The sequence below is a fragment of the Spodoptera frugiperda genome, chromosome 21 (assembly GCF_023101765.2).
Source record: "Spodoptera frugiperda isolate SF20-4 chromosome 21, AGI-APGP_CSIRO_Sfru_2.0, whole genome shotgun sequence".
Lineage (NCBI taxonomy): Eukaryota > Metazoa > Arthropoda > Insecta > Lepidoptera > Noctuidae > Spodoptera > Spodoptera frugiperda.
The window spans coordinates 659,407-679,316 of NC_064232.1; the positions used below are offsets into that span (position 1 = coordinate 659,407).

Genomic DNA, 19,910 nt, shown 5'->3' on the forward strand with positions numbered 1-19,910 from the left:
CCTTCAAATTTTTTTATTGTAATAATTTTTTATTTCACACATTGGTAGACTGATTTTCTGTTGATTTTGCATAATTTGTGTTTTAAATTGTGTTACCTATTTATATTGTGCCTTTTTAGATTTTCTTTTTCGTTTTGCAACACACATTTCGCTGCGGTTTTTTAACAAAAATTTTATCATGACTTACCCTACTGAATTTATATCGCTACAAAAAGCTGAACACGACTATGAAGTTACTGTTCGTGGCGGTGCTGGTGGTTCGGTTGTCGAACTTCGGAAACAGACTATCTTCTACTTTACCTTCTTATAACTAAATTAATTTTTTTATTAGGAGTAACAACAGCTATGTAAATAACAAACAGACTAAATATTTTAAACTATTGACTAAAGTAAACTAAATATTTTAAACTATCAACTAAATACTTTTAAACTATCGAAATCTTTTTAAACTATCAAAAATAGCAACTAAATACTAAAATTTTTATAACTAAAACTACGTGGATAATACTTTTAAACTATTGAAATCTTTTTAAACTATTAAAAATAGCTACTAAATACTAAAATGTTTATAACTAAAACTACGTGGATTATATTATAGCTAAATATACACATTTTTAAATAAAATTTTAAATTTAACTAAAACTACCTACATATACACTAAATTCTATACCCACTCACTACTACTACACATGGCTATTCCTTTTCTATTCTACATCTATTGGTCTACCCCAATAGTTTATATGATGATGGCCTACCCCATTCATTGTATTACTATCATATTAAATATACTATGACTATCGGCCCTACACCGATGGTCATAAATAAAACTTGATCATGGTTCTACCCCATAGATCCCTACGGTTATGTATGCTAAAGGCCCTACACCTTTGGTATTCTACGGAGCGGTGCAACTCCTTAAATAAGCCTTTGCAAGAGCGGTTGATTACTCTATAAATAAGCCTTAATCACAAACATAACTTATTTATTTATCTTTCCTAATCTTCAATCTATCAATTAGTAGTCATGTGTAGTTAGTAATCGCTCTATTACAGCTTAATCTTCTATCAGCCATAACTGAACTGAGTGAGTGTTCTGTGCACTACAAACAGAATACTCAGGTCGAAAGGACGCTGACGCACAGATGTCAAATGTGATGTCGGCTAGTTAATGTTAGGAATAATGAAAAGTGAGGGATGATTGGATTATGAATGAAGATGAATGAAAGAGTAACTCAGGTCAGTTGTTAGCAAGAGCGAAGGCAGCGGATTTTCTCTAGGGAAAATCCTACGCTAAAAAGGGGGGTACTGTAACGTTGCACGTTATTTTCTAACAAAGAAATAATAAATTTCACACCTACCCTGTCTAAACAGAAAAAAATAATCATTACAAAAAAAATACCTAAATACCCGCGCGCCGCGCGCTGCGATAGCTACCTACCGCGCCACGGTAGCCGGTTCGGCACGATCCCCTCCACCTAGACTGCGACTCGCCGCGCTAGTACTTAGTATTCCCTGGCGCCGGCGAGAAGCTATATTAGGCAACCGACTAGAATCATCCCGAACTACCACGCAACCGCGACAGAAGAAAGTCACCTACCGTAACAGTGTCGCGAATTACAATTATTTTAATTTATAAAATCAAACAATTATCCGTACCTCAATTTCTACCAAGTGCTTATTACTATTAAATTCAGTGTAACCCCAGATCGGGTGAGTGTTGCAAAACAAATCCTTACTGCTTATTAGCTACCTAATCGCTGCATGATTTGCTATTTTCCATTGTTCTTTGTTCATAGATGTGTCTAATAATGTTTATACCAGTAGTTTATGTTTAAAAGTAATTTAGTAATGTTTTGTGTTGTTATGTGTTTAAAGGGCTAATATAGTACCTAATTGCTATATTGTCATCTAAATATCTAAATACCCCGTTAATCTAAATTGACGGTTGACTTAGGTCATACATTCTCTTTGTTCTAATATTTTTAATTCTACCGTAGTAATGTGTAATCTACCTACATGTTTTAATTATTTTTAATACTTTTAATTTTTGTTAACTTCAATTTAATTAATTCTGCAAATCATTAAAGTAACTTCTTTTGCTATTGTACCACGCTGCCTGGACTGCCTCATCTCGATAGCTGCTTAATGCTAGAGCACTGCTTCCCTTTTGGTAGACCGTGTTAGTGGGATCGGGATGTTGCAGTCAAGGCAAGGATTCGGACACCTTCTAAGACGGACAATTACCGAATTCCAGGGTTCCATCAGCTACCTTCCATCAGCTACCTTCCATCAGCTACCTTCCATCAGCTACCTTCCAGCAGCTACCTTCCAGTATCTACCTACCGGATTCCATCAGCTACCTTCCATCAGCTACCTTCCAGCAGCTACTTTCAGCACCTACCTACAATCTACGGTTCAAGCACCTACCTACAATCTCCGCTTTCATCATCTACCTACATCTACCATCCAACCGACTACCCTCCATCTTCCACTTCTACTTCGCTACTATCCGAGTCTGCTGGACCTCGTGACCTCCGTGACCTTCACGCCGAAGTCAGCGGGCCTACCCTGCATCACCGACGGCTAGACTACTGCAGAGCTGCGAGCGACCTACCCTCACTACCGGCTACTGACCAGGATAGTGGTGTTCTAACGGCGAACTAGAATTCGTTACGCTCGATATTCGGACTCACTCCCGGCTCAACCGACAACTACCTACCTACCTACCCTAATATAAAAATTCTAACTAAAATTATTTTTCATTTAATTTCTATCTACCCACTGTAACCACTAACGTTACAGTGGCGATTAAGTTTATTTTATCTACCTACAAAACGCTAAGCGTTACAAGAGTACATGCGAATAAACATGGATAGACAATCCCAACGAACTACAGTTGGGCAGAAAGCTGCCAGACACGATCACCGCCTGGTCGGAGGATACTGCTTTACTTAGGGAACTTTACTCTCTGTTCCCTAAATCACCATAACACTTCGTCAAAGTCAAAGTCAAAGCATTTATTTCAATTAATCCTAAATAAGGCACTTTTAAAACGTCAAATTGAATTGTCCGTCAGTCAGTCTGTCAGTGAAGCTAGGCGCTCGTTCCAAAGTGTAGCTTCGAATGGAGAAGAACGAGCAAGAAACTCCATTGTTACTCTTTAAGAAAAAAAGTTTTTATACAATTTCTCTTATACATTATTTGATCATTTACCTATTGTATAATTATATATGTGAGAACAATATAACGACAATACAGCGTCAAAACTAATGGGACTATAAAACCAATTTGTAAAGAATATAAAATAAAAAAGCACCGTTTCAAACATAGTGCCCACATATGTACACTTATAATTTTGAAGTAATGCTTCTATACAAATAAAAAATAATCTTTAATTAAATTTTTCAAATAAAAAAAAATAACTGCTTGTTGCCACAGGATCCCTAGACTACATTGGAATAAATTTATACTTTAAGGACGCGTTCTCAAATCTGACATAAATAAGCTATTTTTCGGTACATATTACGACCAAAAGAAACTTAACTGAACATAATTAACATTTACAATAGATAGATCACTTCTTTATCTCCAAAAATATTGATTTGTAATGTGAAAAAAGTTATATTTTATTATTGCAAACACGATTTTTCTTTACTCTTCACACAAAATTGACAAAAAAGGGTTGAGTTTAGGAACATTTTACTGCTACTACACGCATAATTCTGAATCTCAAAAAATATCCCGGGGAAGCAGACATAATCAAAAATTATACTATTGGAAAAAAATACGAAAATATTACAAATTGTCTCGGAAATAAATAAAAGTTCCCGTTTAATTTTTTCTCCTATTTTGCTGTCAGACATCAACTTTAAAGCGTAGCAATAAGGGTTATTTTATTTGTTTACTATTTAGATTTATTGGATAGAAAATGTCAAATGAAATTTCAGTCTGCGCTCGAGCGCTGTCGTGAGTGGACGCTGTCGCCTGTTACAAAAAATGGCCTTGAAAAAGATCGCTGTACGAGTACAAAATATTTGATATTATACTTCACAAACCAATCTTGATATTATAAAACATTCTGTACGAGCTGTCTTACCTTGTCAAGTTACAAGGTAAGATATTTTTTATTTTACTGAATATAGAATGTTTCGTTATATTATTTTGAACATGAGGTTAAATCAAAATCCAAGATGGCGCCGACAAGATTTGCCAACTTTCCATCATGGGTGTCATTTTCATGGTTTTTGGGGTTGTTTATAGCGAATATGGAGTCAAAATCAAAATCCAAGATGGCGCCGACAAGATTTGCCAACTTTCCATCATGGGTGTCATTTTCATGGTTATTGGGGTTGTTTATAGCGAATATGGAGTCAAAATCAAAATCCAAGATGGCGCCGACAAGATTTGCCAACCATCATGAGTGTCATTTTCATGGTTATTGGGGTTGTATATAGCGAATATGGAGTCAAAATCAAAATCCAAGGTGGCGCCGACAAGATTTGCCAACTTTCCATCATAGGTGTCATTTTCATGGTTTTTGGGGTTGTTTATAGCGAATATGGAGTCAAAATCAAAATCCAAGATGGCGTCGACAAGATTTGCTAACTTTCCATTATGGGTGTCATTCTCATGGTTTTTGGGGTCGCTTGTATCGAATATGGAGTCAAAATTAAAATCCAAGATGGCGCCGACAAGATTTGCCAACTTTCCATCATGGGTGTCATTTTCATGGTTTTTGGGGTCGCTTGTATCGAATATGGAGTCAAAATTAAAATCTAAGATGGCGCCGACAAGATTTGCCAACTTTCCATCATGGGTGTCATTTTCATGGTTATTGGGGTCGCTTATAGCGAATATAAAGTGAAAATCAAGTTCAAGATGGCGCCGACATAAATATATTAATTTTTCGACATGAGTGTCATTGTTGTGATTTTTGAGGTCGCTAATATCGAATACGGAGTGAAAATTAAATTCCTAGATAGCGCCAAAAAAGGTTTTTTGACAGTTTTTTTATGGTTTTTGGGTCCGTAATATTAATACTAACAATAATTTTAATATTAATACTAACAGTCGGCGGAAAATTTAGTATTGTTATGATCATCACGCTGAATATCTTTTCTTAAGAAAGTATATTCAAATCTCTTCAGGTTCAGCTGGGTTGTTAGGAGTCCATGTCAGGGATTCTAGATCCTCGATTAATTTCTACGAGGTATTAATTTGCCACCGGTCCTTGATAAGTCTACAAAGTTTGAACGAAATCGGTCCGTTTAAAATGGGTAAAAATCGAGTTGGAAGAGGTTGGTAACATAGAAACATACAAACAAACAAACACACATACATACATTCTTTACATATGAAACTAAATAAAAGCATGTAAAAAGTTAGTTTTGCGTTGGCACCATTTGATTTTTGATTTCGAACGCTTACTTTCCGAAAACTATGAAAATGACACCAATCGAATAATCCGAGCCCAAATTCGGCACACTTGGCTCTTGTCGTCCGTAAGTTACATCCAGTAGAATTGAATTGAACATCAGATAACACAAAACATTTGAGTCTACGCACGCACTAAACAAAATAAAAAATATTAAGAAAGAAAGTAAGAAAATATTCAAACTTTCAAAGTATCAAGTTCATTTTGTCATAATTTCCGCAGCTATTCGTGCGTATGTGTGTATTGTCGAGAGTCGTGTCAATGTAGTGATGCGATTCGATACCTATCAATTATGAGAACGCTTCCTTAAGTTTACGTGTAACTAGTGATTGTATTAGAGCATTGTCTAGTGTGAGCGAGTGTCCAGTGGAGCCGGACCAACATGTTGCCACGCATTTTTATCCTCGTTCCAGGCTGGTCTCGTACCGGCGGCGCAGCAGATATACGCCGCGCACCTCCAACTCCTGCGCAGCGCGGCCCTGGAGGCGGGGCGCGGCTCCGTCCGGCGGCGCGGCGAGGCGGCCGTGGCGGCGCTGCTGGCGGCGGCGCCCCCCCCGCTGGTGGCGCTGGTGGTGCGCGCCGCCACCACCAAACTCGCCAAGTGGCTGCACGACAACTGGACCACGCACGGTGAGACCGGGGATACTCTAACGATACTATTATTACAACTTATTACGGGATATTTACCAGTTAATCCGTGATCTCAACTCATCAAAAATAATAAACATGGTAAATATCCCGTAATAAGTTCTAATAATAGTGTTAGTGACCATGTCAGTTTAAAAACTTATAACTCTAACAATACATTAGATGTTTAGTTTTAATTCCGCTTATAGATAAAGAAGAAAGGAGAGAGAATGCTCCGTGGAGGAAAAATATATGTATAAGCGGAATTAAAACTAAAAATCGAATGTATTGTTAGTGTAGTTTTGATGTGATTGCGTAACATTTGCAAACTCACACTAACTGAGATAATTAATATTTAGGAAGGGCAGACGGATTACCTGATGGTAAGCAAACGACGCCCATGGACACCCGCAACACTAGAGGCGTTACAAGTGCATTGCCGACCCTTTTAACGATTGGAAATTTATGTATTAGAAAGTTTTGGCTGTAAAAAAGTATCGTCACGCCTTTTAATCCCGAAGGGGTAGGCAGAGGTGCACATTACGGCATGTAATGCCGCTATACAATGTACACACACTTTTCACCATGTGTGTTATAAGTCCCATGTAATAGGGGGTGAGCCTATTGCCATATACTGGACACAATTCCAGACTCGAAAGAAATTTTTCGAAAATCCGAATAATGCCCAGCTTTACTTTTTCTGACCCGGGAATCGAACCCGAGACCCCTTGTCCGGCGATCGCACTTACAACCACTCGACCAACGAGGCAGTTTTCGGTGATAAAATTATGTTAATGTTAATTTTATATTTTTCTGTTCTAAAAATGTTAATTTAATATTTTCTTCCACAGCGGTCCTCTGCAAAGATATAGAATCTGAAGTAAAGACGCTGGTCGCTCTCGGTGATTTAGGAATCACCACGTGTCACAAGAACTCAGTGGATGTCAGCGCTATGACCACGCCGGGGGCTCAGTTCTCGGCTCAGCATGTTAGCGCGGCCGCCTGTGTCATTAATTTGAAGGTATGTGTCATTAACATGATAATCCCCATACTTGTCTTAATCCCCACTTTTGGCAGGCGTGTTGGAAATATCGTGGCAGTTCATTAATGGACTATGAGGCTCATCTATACGAAATTTATCATAATCCCCACACTTGGCAGACGGGTTGGAGATCTCAGAGTATCTGCTGCCCGGTCTCTATCAAGTGTGAACTTATACTAAGTATTTTCTTGCGACATCTGCGGGAAGAGTGACCAAGATCTTCGTACGAAGACAAATGAGCACGTGTTGATGCCTGGTCTTTATCCCCATTCTTCCTGCGGGTGTATTAATACCAATAATCCCCATGCTTGTCACTTGCCAAGATTATGACATGTAATTCTGATAATGTATCCCCCCAGGAGCAAGTATGCCTCCTGCTAGAAGGGGCGGAGTCCCCCTGCCTCCCCCTCGTGTTGTCGAGCTGCGCGGCGGCGTGCGGGGGGGGGAACATGTTCGTCCGCCCCCCCACGCAGCGCGCCATACTGCAGCTCAGTGTCGACCTCTGTGTCGTCTTCGGTGAGTTATAAATGATAAATGATATTTATTTCTGTAAATCTATACTTTCTAAATCTATAATATTATAAAGCTGAAGAGTTTGTTTGATTATTTGTTTGAATGCGCTAATCTCCAGAACTGCTGGTCCGATTTGAATAATTCTTTTTGTATTGAATAGTGCATTTATCGAGGAAGGCTATAGGCTATAAAACATCACGCTATGACCAATAGGAGCCAAGCAGAGCGGGTGTAACCGCACGAAAGTAGCTAGTTATTTATAATCTAAACTAGCTTCTGCCATAGGTATCGCCAGACCATAATCTACCCCTGTTTCGAATTTCATCCCGATCTCTTCAACCGTTTTGATGTTATTGAGTAACAAACATACATACCAATACGTCACAATCTTTCGCATTTATAAAATTATCTAATACTTGCTCGCTGCTCGGCTCCCATTGATCGTAGCGTGATATTTTATAGTCTTCAACTTCCTCGATAGTTTCGGAGACTAGCGCGTTTACCTAGTTTGTTATATAACTATGTCTACTCGTAAGTTTTAAAACTTGTTGAACATTCATTATTATAATCATATATTTATTTAAAATTATATTTTCAATTATCACTTATAAAATCCAAAAAAAAAGAAATATTTGAAAATATAAAAATAGGAACCGACCAGTAGCGTAATTATTATTTACTTACTATTATATTAACATTTAATTATATATTTGTTTCCACAGTAAGCAGAAAACCGAAGGAAGTCAACGAGTCATTTTTATTGAAACTCCACGCAATATGGAACGTGTGTTGTCCGGACAGAAAGAGGTCTCCTCCTCAAGAAATAACCCTCCCGGAGAGGCGAGAGGAACTATCACCACAATTCCGAAACTTCGAAGACGAAGAACGCGCCCCAACGCCCATAAGTGACGAGGAAGTCCCCACTAAAATCGTCATACTAAACCCAAACTCGGAGAATTTGCAACCGAACTCGGAGAATTTGTTACAAGACTCGGAGAAATTGCAGCAAAACTCGGAGAGTTTGCCGCAAAAGTCGGGTAGTCAAGGCCAAGAGGGTGACGATAGTGATGTGAATTTGGAGTTTTTCGATAGAATCTTGTGTCCGAGGAATATAATGTTGCTCAGTGATGGGAAGAGTGTCGATGTTTGGGAGGCGATGGCTACTGTTTTAGTGTTTTTGTTGAAACATGATTATTTGAGCGAAGACTCGCTTACTGAGCAGTGCTTGGCTGTTTATAGACAGGATTGGTCTCAGGTACGTATTTTTTTTTGATGTTTTTATGTGAAGCGTTCGATTCATGGGAGATTTAGTTTGTTCATGTAGAAATTATTATTAATAGAAAATTAAAGTATATGGGGGCTGGTTTTTAGTAATAGGATAGTTCCCTATAAGTAATTACAGTACAAAGGTACTTTTGTATGGTATAAGCTGGTAAATAAGTAGAAGGATCATCTGATAGTAAGCAATTGCCACCGCATATAGATACTTGAAACACTAGAGGCGTTACAAGTGCGTTGCCGGTCTTTAGGGGTTAGGAACGCCGTGGTGGTCACCGGTGACCGACGTTAGCGGAGGATTTGCTTTTTCAACTTTTTTATTGGCATCATGCAAATGATGTTGAAATGAGTATACATAAAATATTTTCTTTCTCCCACAGAGCGTCCTAGAGAGCCTATCAACATGTATGAAGTCAGTATCAGCGCGGTGGTCTCGATCCTCCACAGGCAAGTTCACTCTATTCCTAGACTTCCTAGCCGAATACTGCGGAGACATGGACTATGATCCGTCCGATCCGATAGAGGGATAAATCATTAATCACCATTGTTGTAAAATTTATTTATTTTTAATCACCACTTTGTTTTTTTGTGTGGAATTAATCACCGAGTGTATCAAGGCGTTTAGTCTTGAAACTAATATCAATGTCAATGCAATAATATCTCAATAATGATTCAATGTCAAAACTATACAACCCCAATCGTAGCTGTTACAATAGCATTCAGAGTACGGAATATAAAGCCAAACTCAATACCATTTAGTTCATTCAATATCCACGCAATACGATGCAATGGGCGCTAGTGTTGCAACTCAAGATGGGTCATTCGATTAATATGTAACATGTTTATGTTAATCATCATTCTGAATGTTTTAATCACCATTTGATTAAAATCTATTGTTAACTAAAAATCACGGTTTAGTCACGTAAATTAATGGAGAAAAGCTCTACTAGTTTCGAGTCACAGAGGGACTCTTCATTATGAGCAGCGTGCGCAGACGCGACGACGTCGCGCAGCCTACTGGTACTCGAAACTAGTAGAGCTTTTCTCCATTAATGTACGCGAGTAAACTGTGATTTTTAGTTAATTTAGTATGTCTCACGATAGTTATTATAAAAAATCTGTTGTGTTGCGTGACTTTTATTACCGTAGGTGATTCATATTCGCCATATTTTTACTTTATCAAAATAAAATAAATATGTGGTGATTCTAATAAAATGGTTTAACCATACATGGTGATTAATGATGATGAAATTGAATGAAGGCTGTGATCGTTATCATAGGGCTTGTGAATGGAAATAACTTTAGATTACTCCTTGAAGGAATAAAAAAGTCGTGAAATTATACAGCATGTCCTGAAGTCGACTTCCAAAGTGTGTGCTGTTTTCAAAATGGGGATTAATAAAATAATAACCGAAAATGGCTGAAATGTTTAAAAACGATGAAAGAGTACATTTATATGTATTTAGTACATATTATCTAGCTAGTCTAGGTGGAATTTGTAATCGCCAGCCTTGGTTAAAACACCAATAACTCAAATTGTCTAAATATGGTGTTCTAAAAGTATCTGCCACGGCTTTAATGGGAGGTAGTGTTGTGTTTGAAGATTACAATAGTGAATATAAATTATTGATTATGAGTATTTTTTTCATACAAAAAATCTACGTATGAGTTTGTTATGAAAGAGCTATCTCTTTCACTGTCTCTGTCGCATCGTGCGTATTTGTGAACCACTTTATGCAGAGTAGAGTCAATGTTTATTTAACTTCTTTATGTTCTCAAATTGAATTAACTGGTCCGGGGTACGAAATTTCTTCACTATTGTAATGTTCAAACACAACACTACCTCCCATTAAAGCCGTGGCAGATACTTTTAGAACACCTTATACTTGGTTATTTAACCACTTTGCCAGTCCAAAGCACTGATTATAGTCTTCCTAGCTTATAACAACGTATTGTTGTTGTTTTCGCGTTAATCACCGCAACTGGCAGAGTGGTGATTACCAACCAAATGTGGTGATAGTCGTGATTTAGAATCCATGACAAATAATTTTAATGCTATTGTATTTTGTAGTTGTATGTATGTATGTATGTAGACACTTTTTTGGAAAATGGGGATGGTGATTTGGCATGAATAATCACCGATTTTGTCAGAGAAATTACCAGATATAAAAATCATCATCCCTGAAATTTGTGATTTGGCTAAACAATATATCTATCTCTTTTCCTCTGATTATTATTTTGTAAAAGTAAGAAAGAGACAGAGTCGTATTATCCCTAAGAAATACTAGACAAGTGCCGGGCGTAGTACGTAGGACACGTTACCACCGTTAGAAAGAGATGCATATATTTTTAGCCAAAAACCACTAAGTAATGTGTATTTGTATTCAATCTGGAAAATTGTATTACTACTAATCACCAATGGTGTCAAAAACTATACATTCTCGTCTAGTTTCAACCTGTTCTGGAGCTTACAATCATAAATTACGGGTACTTTTAACATAAGTCAAAGTCAAAATACATTACACAACATGCATACATAATTAAAGACATTAATGCCCGCTTTCAACAAACTCTCCTAAGTTTTAAGCAACCCCTAAGTTAAGATAGGAGACACTTACGACGTTTTGGGTTTCACCAATCTATAAGTGACACCTAACAGTATAAGTAAGCGGTTAATTTAGGTGCTCCCTCACGCTAAGTAATTCTTAGTTGAGAAATGATTTAGGGGTGGTTGGATAAACATAAACCTTTTAAACAGCGATCCCCAACCAGTCTGACAAGTGTGGGGATTATAGCAAATCCCCTCTTATGTATAGAAGGCTAATAGTCCAGCAGTGCACTGTCTCTTCAGACATGGTATTAGTATGTAATAAATTTTTTACAATATTTCCAATTCTTCTATACAATTTGAAAAGAACACCAGTTTTTTAATGTAGTCGATTATGTAAGATATGTAGTTGCCTTATATGTGTAGTTTGTAATCCCACGCCCAGTGCTGGACTTAGAAATTCGTTAGGTATATTTAGGTAACGACTTTAGGTATCCTCTTTTACATAGGACTCGAAAATAAATAAATATTCCGGAGTCTGTGTTTCCTGATGGGTATAACCTGGATGTCTTCAAAGCCCGAGTGAATAGGTTGCTTATGGGCAGACGTGCTCCACCGTAGGCCGCATCATCACTTACCATCAGGCGAGATAGCGGCCAAACGTCGACCCATCAAATGTAAAAAAAGTAATGCATATTCGGTTCAGATTATAAAAATGTTTGTCCAAAATAATCGAATGCTACATCGAGTTGAAAATCGACTAAATCGTTTCCAATATTAATGATAATCGACTAAGATGTTTAGGCACAATGAATTGTCAATTGGTTAATGCTCAATTCTTTTGAATAGCATCTTGAAAAATTGTGTAGGAATATACAAATAGTACATTTTATATTTCAAACTACATATTGTTGGATAGATAATAGGGATGATGACGGGGTATGAAAATTAAAAATCTATTTAGTCCGTCAGTTAGGTAATGAAACAATATTAGACACGTATTTTTTTATTTTGTCATATAAGATAACAATACTTAGATAAAATGTTAAAGTTTAGGAGTGGGAGCACTACGTCATTTCTACGTATAAAATGTACCTAGAAGTGATTTCACGCAAATTTTAAATCGATATATCGTCGAAAGTATTTGTTTCCGTAAGAAAATAAAAAATACGTGTCTAATGTTTTAAAATAATCTACAAGACGGACATTAAAATAAAAATTAGTCATCTACCCTATTATTATTTTTTGTTCCAAGCTCACCTTTTTTTGTGAGACTATGAAAACATCCCTAGTATTCCTTCTCATGAATATGATTCCAGGAATTGATACTACTTAAAGGAATTTAATACAAATGCTAAATTACGAAAAAAATTAAGACTTGAGTGATTGTAGCTTTCGGGGGCCATCTATAAATTACGTCACACAAATTTCATGATTTTTGACCCCTCCCCCGTCCTTGTCACAATTGGTCACATTTGTGAGACCTCCCCCTCCCTAGTGTGATGTCACGTGTTATAATTTTACATCTAGGATTTTTTGAGTTTTTCGATAATAATAAATTCCAAGTTCGTGTTTTAACAGTTAAATTATAATAATTGAAATGTGACGTCACGAAATCTAAGACCCCTCCCGCCCCCTTGTCACATAAAGTCACACTTCGTCGACCCCCTCCCCCCTTAACGTGTGACGTAATTAATGGATGGCCCCCTTGTATCATCCAATGCCCCAAATCACAATCCTAGAATTTATTGTAAATTACTGCCAAATTTATGTAAATATATAGACTGTATATAATTTAAAAACTAAGTACAATAATATTAAATAAATAAATTATCCAGTATGCTATCGAGTGTGCAAATAAACAGCTCATGTAGTGTAGATGTCCAGTCAACAAGGATGTAGCGAGGTTGAATGATCAAACATCACAGTTTACCACACTCTAACATGCCTTTTATGGTTTAATAGTTAATGTGATTATATGAAAAACGCAATTATTGTATAGAAATAAGAATGCAGCTAAAATATGTATTGAATTGTTACGTTGCATTTACAAAAACATAAATTTACGAAGATTTTAAATATGTTGTGTTTAGTGTTACTTATAATAAAATTGTTTCTCATTTAAAATGTGTAATTAAATTAAATTTTAAGTATATTTATTACATTTCTCGAATAAATACGAATTTTTATTATATTATGTATGTTTTTCTCATGGATCTGTTTGTTAAATCGACTAAGTTTAATAGTCGATTTTAGATTTCGTTGTGTGATGTTATTTGTAAATATTATTACGTTGTAATCAGTTGTACTGTTAATTAAACGTTGTAAAACGAAGTCCGAAGCAGAATAAATGTACATCGCTTTTGCGTGTAGTTATAATAAAACAAATTTTAAAATGAATCATGGTTTTATTTTCACCCTAAAGATCACACATAAAATTATCACTAAAAAGTGGTTTCAAGTGGCTCTAGAAACCTCCTCTATTCTGTTTAATCAAAATAAAGTACATTAAAGAAAACAAAAATACAATGGCTTATATGAGAAGAATATTTCAAAAACCTTAGTAAGTTTCTGTTATTTTTTGTATGGTATAAGCCGGTAAACGAGCAGATGTATCATCTGATGGTAAGCAATCGCCACCGTCAGTGGACACCAGAAGAGTTACAAGTTCGTCGCCGGACCTATGAGGGTAAGGAATTTAAGGATTGTTGGGGATTCAGGGATTGGGAAGATAGGGGAAGTGGTAACCTGTAATGTGGTGAGAGCCTCCGGTAACTTCGCTCACTCAACGCGAGCGTTGTTACACGTCGGTTTTCTGCTCGGCCGTGGTATCACTCCGGTCGAGCCGGCCCAGCAGTGCCGAAGCATGGCTCTCCCACACTTATACTCCATACTCTTCTCCTCTATATTTATTTATTTATTTATTAAGGCTTACCAACTAAGATACATACAGATAATCTTAAAAATATGGGAAAAGTGTATGCTCTTAAATTAAAGGTAGGCTCAACATTATTTTTAGACCGTTCAAGCAATAAGTATAAAAAAAAACAATTTAAAAAATTAAGAAATTAAAGGCAATGGCAATGAAATTAGAAATTAAGTACAAACATTATAAAAACTAAAGATTGGGTAAACTATAAATGGCTCTTTTAAATACATGTATTTTACTTGCAAATATATCAATGTCATGTTTCTTATAAATGTCATTACATTTTCTGAGAGTATAGGGAGAGGTGCAAAAATATTAGTTCGTCGGTTCTAAAATAAGGTACAACTTATATAAAATATTAATTTCAAATCTTGTCATTTTCGCTGTCTGATGCTAGGTTACCTGTAACCGCTCTCTCACATCACGGGAATCGCACTCGAGTCTCCTTGCCTTGCAGTTGTACTAGCGACCAGTCGACCAACGAGGCAGTCAGTACATATATATGTTGTGTGTGTGGCTTGTCTCGTACCGGCGGCGCAGCAGATATACGCCGCGCACCTCCAACTCCTGCGGAGCGCGGCCCTGGAGGCGGGGCGCGGCTCCGCCCGGCGGCGCGGCGAGGCGGCCGTGGCGGCGCTGCTGGCGGCGGCGCCCCCCCCGCTGGTGGCGCTGGTGGTGCGCGCCGCCACCACCAAACTCGCCAAGTGGCTGCACGACAACTGGACCACGCACGGTGAGACCGGGGATACTCTAACGATACTATTATTACAACTTATTACGGGATATTTACCAGTTAATCCGTGATCTCAACTCATCAAAAATAATAAACATGGTAAATATCCCGTAATAAGTGTTAGTGACCATGTCAGTTTAAAAACTTATAACTCTAACAATACATTAGATGTTTAGTTTTAATTCCGCTTATAGATAAAGAAGAAAGGAGAGAGAATGCTCCGTGGAGGAAAAATATATGTATAAGCGGAATTAAAACTAAAAATCTAATACATTGTTAGTGTAGTTTTAATGTGATTGCGTAACATTTGCAAACTCACTCACTAACTGAGATAATTAATATTTAGTAAGGGCAGACGGACCACCTGATGGTAAGCAAACGACGCCCATGTACACCCGCAACACTAGAGGCGTTACAAGTACATTGCCGACCCTTTTAACGATTGGGAATTTATGTATTACAAAGTTTTGGCTGTAAAAAAAGTAACGTCACGCTTTTTAATCTCGAAGGGGTAGGCAGAGGTGCACATTACGACACAATGCTGCTATACAATGTACACTCACTTTTCACCATTTGTGTTATAAGTCCCATGTAATAGGGGGTGAGCCTATTGCCAAATACTGGGCACAATTCCAGACTCCGTGCTACTACTGAGATTTTTTTAAAAAAACCAGTAATACTTTGCCCGAATCGGGAATCGAACCCGAGACCCCTTGTCCGGCAATCGCACTTACAACCACTCGACCAACGAGGCAGTTTTCGGTGATAAAATTATGTTAATGTTAATTTTATATTTTTCTGTTCTAAAAATGTTAATTAAATATTTTCTTCCACAGCGGTCCTCTGCAAAGATATAGAATCTGAAGTAAAGACGCTGGTCGCTCTCGGTGATTTAGGAATCACCACGTGTCACAAGAACTCAGTGGATGTCAGCGCTATGACCACGCCGGGGGCTCAGTTCTCGGCTCAGCATGTTAGCGCGGCCGCCTGTGTCATTAATTTGAAGGTATGTGTTCTTAACATGATAATCCCCATACCTTGCCTTAAGACACAGAATTAATCCCCATGATTGTCACTCGTCAAGATTATAACAAACCTGTCATATAATTCTAATAATGCACCCCCCAGGAGCAAGTATGCCTCCTGCTAGAAGGGGCGGAGTCCCCCTGCCTCCCCCTCGTGTTGTCGAGCTGCGCGGCGGCGTGCGGGGGGGGGAACATGTTCGTCCGCCCCCCCACGCAGCGCGCCATACTGCAGCTCAGTGTCGACCTCTGTGTCGTCTACGGTGAGTCTAAATAATGTTTTATCATTAGTAAGTACTTAAAACTTACCATGTTTAAGTATTACTGGGCATTTTTTGGTTTTTCGAAAAATTTCTCAGTAGTAGCACGGAGTCTGGAATTGTGTCCAGTATATGGCAATAGGTTCACCCCCTATTACATGGGACTTATAACACAAATGGTGAAAAGTGGGTGTACATTGTATAGCGGCAATACGTGCCGTAATGTGCACTTCTGCCTACCCTTTCGGGGATAAAAGGCGTGACGTTGTGTGTGTGATTTATTTATTATTATCTAAAATTATGTTTTTAAATATTACATATGAAATACGAATAACATTTAAAAATATAAAAATAGGAGTCGACCAGTAGCGTAATTATTATTTACTTACTATTATATTAAAATAAACCATATCTTCTTTTCCACAGTAAGCAGAAAACCGAAGGAAGTGAACGAGTCATTTCTATTGAAACTCCACGCAATATGGAACGTGTGTTGTCCGGACAGAAAGAGGTCTCCTCCTCAAGAAATAACCCTCCCGGAGAGGCGAGAGGAACTATCACCACAATTCCGAAACTTCGAAGACGAAGAACGCGCCCCAACGCCTATAAGCGACGAGGAAGTCCCCACTAAAATCGTCATACTAAACCCAAACTCGGAGAATGTGCAACCGAACTCGGAGAATTTGTTACAAGACTCGGAGAAATTGCAGCAAAACTCGGAGAGTTTGCCCCAAAAGTCGGGTAGTCAAGGCCAAGAGGGTGACGATAGTGATGTGAATTTAGAGTTTTTCGATAGAATCTTGTGTCCGAGGAATATAATGTTGCTCAGTGATGGGAAGAGTGTCGATGTTTGGGAGGCGATGGCTACTGTTTTAGTTTTTCTGTTGAAACATGATTATTTGAGCGAAGACTCGCTTACTGAGCAGTGCTTGGCTGTTTATAGACAGGATTGGTCTCAGGTACGTATTTTTTTGTATTTTTTATGTAAAGGGTTCGATTCATGGGAGGTTTTGTTTGTTTATGTAGAAATTATTAGTGGACTGCCTCGTTAGTCGAGTGGTCGCAAATGCGACTGCCGGACAAGGTGTCTCGGGTTCGATTCCCGGGTCGGGCAAAGTATTACTGGGCAAAATTTCTCAGTGGTAGCACGGAGTCTGGAATTGTGTCCAGTATATGGCACCCCCTATTACATGGGACTTATAACACAAATGGTGAAAAGTGGGCGTACATTGTATAGCGGCATTACGTGCCGTAATGTGCACCTCTGCCTACCCCTTCGGGGATAAAAGGCGTGACGTTGCTTTTTTAATCTTTAATTATTTCATCCATGCAAATGATGATGATGATTATGCATATAAATATATTTTCTTTCTCCCACAGAGCGTCCTAGAGAGTCTATCAACATGTATGAAGTCAGTATCAGCGCGGTGGTCTCGATCCTCCACAGGCAAGTTCACTCTATTCCTAGACTTCCTAGCCGAATACTGCGGAGACATGGACTATGATCCGTCCGATCCGATAGAGGGATAAATCATTAATCACCATTGTTGTAAAATTTATTTATTTTTAATCACCACTTTGTGTTTTTTGTGTGGAATTAATCACCAAGTGTATCAAGGCGTTTATTCTTGAAACCAATCTCAATGTCAATGCAATTTCAATCTAATAAAATCTCAATATTTCGTCGGCTTATTGCAAGAAATCATTAACTGCAAAAAATCATTCAATACGGTTTTATCTATTTGTTTGACTTATTTTGACACATTCTACAAAATGCAAAAACAAATTTCATCAAGTTATATTTAGGATAATATTAATTGGCAAATCGACAACCAACCAATACCTAATTCAAACTAAAATACCGTTTATCTAAGAATAGTGGATATGTCACATAATTACTTCTTGCAATAAGCCGACGATTTATTCAATGTGAAAACTATACAACCCCAATCGTAGCTGTTACAATAGCATTCAGAGTACGGAATATAAAGCCAAACTCAATACAATGCAATTTAAGATGGGTTATTCGATTAATATGTGAAATGTTTATGTTAATTATTATGTTATCGGCTTACTCACGTAACTGTTTGACGAGGAACTCGACTAGTTTCAAGCCATGCTAGAGGCTCATATTCATGATTCTAATAAAATGGTTTAACCATACATGGTGATTAATGATGATGAAATTGAATGAAGGCTGTGATCGTTATCATAGGGCTTGTGAATGGAAATTACTTTAGATTAACTCCTTGAAGGAATAAAAAAAAGCGTGAAATTATACAGCATGTCCCTGAAGTCGACTTACAAAGTGTGTGCTGTTTTCAAAATTGGGGATTTATAAAATAATAACCGAAAATGGCTAAAATGTTTAAAAACGATGAAAGAGTACATTTATATGTATTTAGTACATATTATGTAGCTAGTATAGGTGAAACTTCTAATCGCTAGCCTTGGTTAAAACACCAATAACTCAAATTGTCTATTTATAAGGTGTTTTAAAAGTATCTGCCACGGCTTTAATGGGAGGTAGTGTTGTGTTTGAAGATTACAATAGTGAATATAAATTATTGATTATGAGTATTTCTTTTTCATACAAAAAATCTACGTATAAGTTTGTTATGAAAGAGCTATCTCTTTCACTGTCTCTGTCGCATCGTGCGTATTTGTGAACCACTTTATGCAGAGTAGAGTCAATGTTTATTTAACTTCTTTATGTTCTCAAATTGAATTAGCTGGTCCGGGGTACGAAATTTCTTCACTATTGTAATCTTCAAACACAACACTACCTCCCATTAAAGCCGTGGCAGATACTTTTAGAACACCTTATACTTGGTTATTTAACCACTTTGCCAGTCCAAAGCACTGATTATAGTCTTCCTAGCTTATAACAACGTATTGTTGTTGTTTTCGCGTTAATCACCGCAACTGGCAGAGTGGTGATCATCAACCAAATGTGGTGATAGTCGTGATTTAGAATCCATGACAAATAATTTTAATGCTATTGTATTTTGTAGTTGTATGTATGTATGTAGACACTTTTTTGGAAAATGGGGATGGTGATTTGGCATGAATAATCACCGATTTTGTCAGAGAAATTATCATATATAAACATCATCATCCCTGAAATTTGTGATTTGGCTAAACAATATATCTATCTCTTTTCCTCTGATTATTATTTTGTAAAAGTAAGAAAGAGACAGAGTCGTATTATCCCTAAGTAAAACTAGACAAGTGCCGGGCGTAGTACGTAGGACACGTTACCACCGTTAGAAAGAGATGCATATATTTTTAGCCAAAAACCACTAAGTAATGTGTATTTGTATTCAATCTGGAAAATTGTATTACTACTAATCACCAATGGTATCAAAGGGGTAGTTGGATAAACATGAACCTTTTAAACAGCGATCCCCAACCAGTCTGACAAGTGTGGGGATTATAGCAAACCCCTCTTATGTAGAGGAGGCTCATAGTCCAGCAGTGGACTGTCTTTTAGTGAAGTGGTATTAGTATGTAATACAATTTTCA

At 37.5% G+C, this 19,910-nt stretch overlaps 1 protein-coding gene across 1 annotated transcript in view; it reads left to right on the forward strand.

Annotated features, from left to right (window-relative positions):
* The window catches only part of LOC118280365 (uncharacterized), a 32,953-nt gene extending 14,943 nt beyond the window's left edge, over positions 1-18,010 (forward strand). The window contains exons 11-20 of the mRNA XM_050702225.1: positions 5,847-6,063; positions 6,912-7,081; positions 7,462-7,618; positions 8,338-8,870; positions 9,274-9,421; positions 14,828-15,103; positions 15,940-16,109; positions 16,232-16,388; positions 16,812-17,344; positions 17,766-18,010. Coding sequence (XP_050558182.1) covers positions 5,847-6,063; positions 6,912-7,081; positions 7,462-7,618; positions 8,338-8,870; positions 9,274-9,421; positions 14,828-15,103; positions 15,940-16,109; positions 16,232-16,388; positions 16,812-17,344; positions 17,766-17,915 — 2,511 coding nt within the window. The 3' untranslated portion in view covers positions 17,916-18,010. The remainder of the gene's footprint in view (positions 1-5,846; positions 6,064-6,911; positions 7,082-7,461; positions 7,619-8,337; positions 8,871-9,273; positions 9,422-14,827; positions 15,104-15,939; positions 16,110-16,231; positions 16,389-16,811; positions 17,345-17,765) is intronic.
* Positions 18,011-19,910: the final 1,900 nt, after the last annotated feature.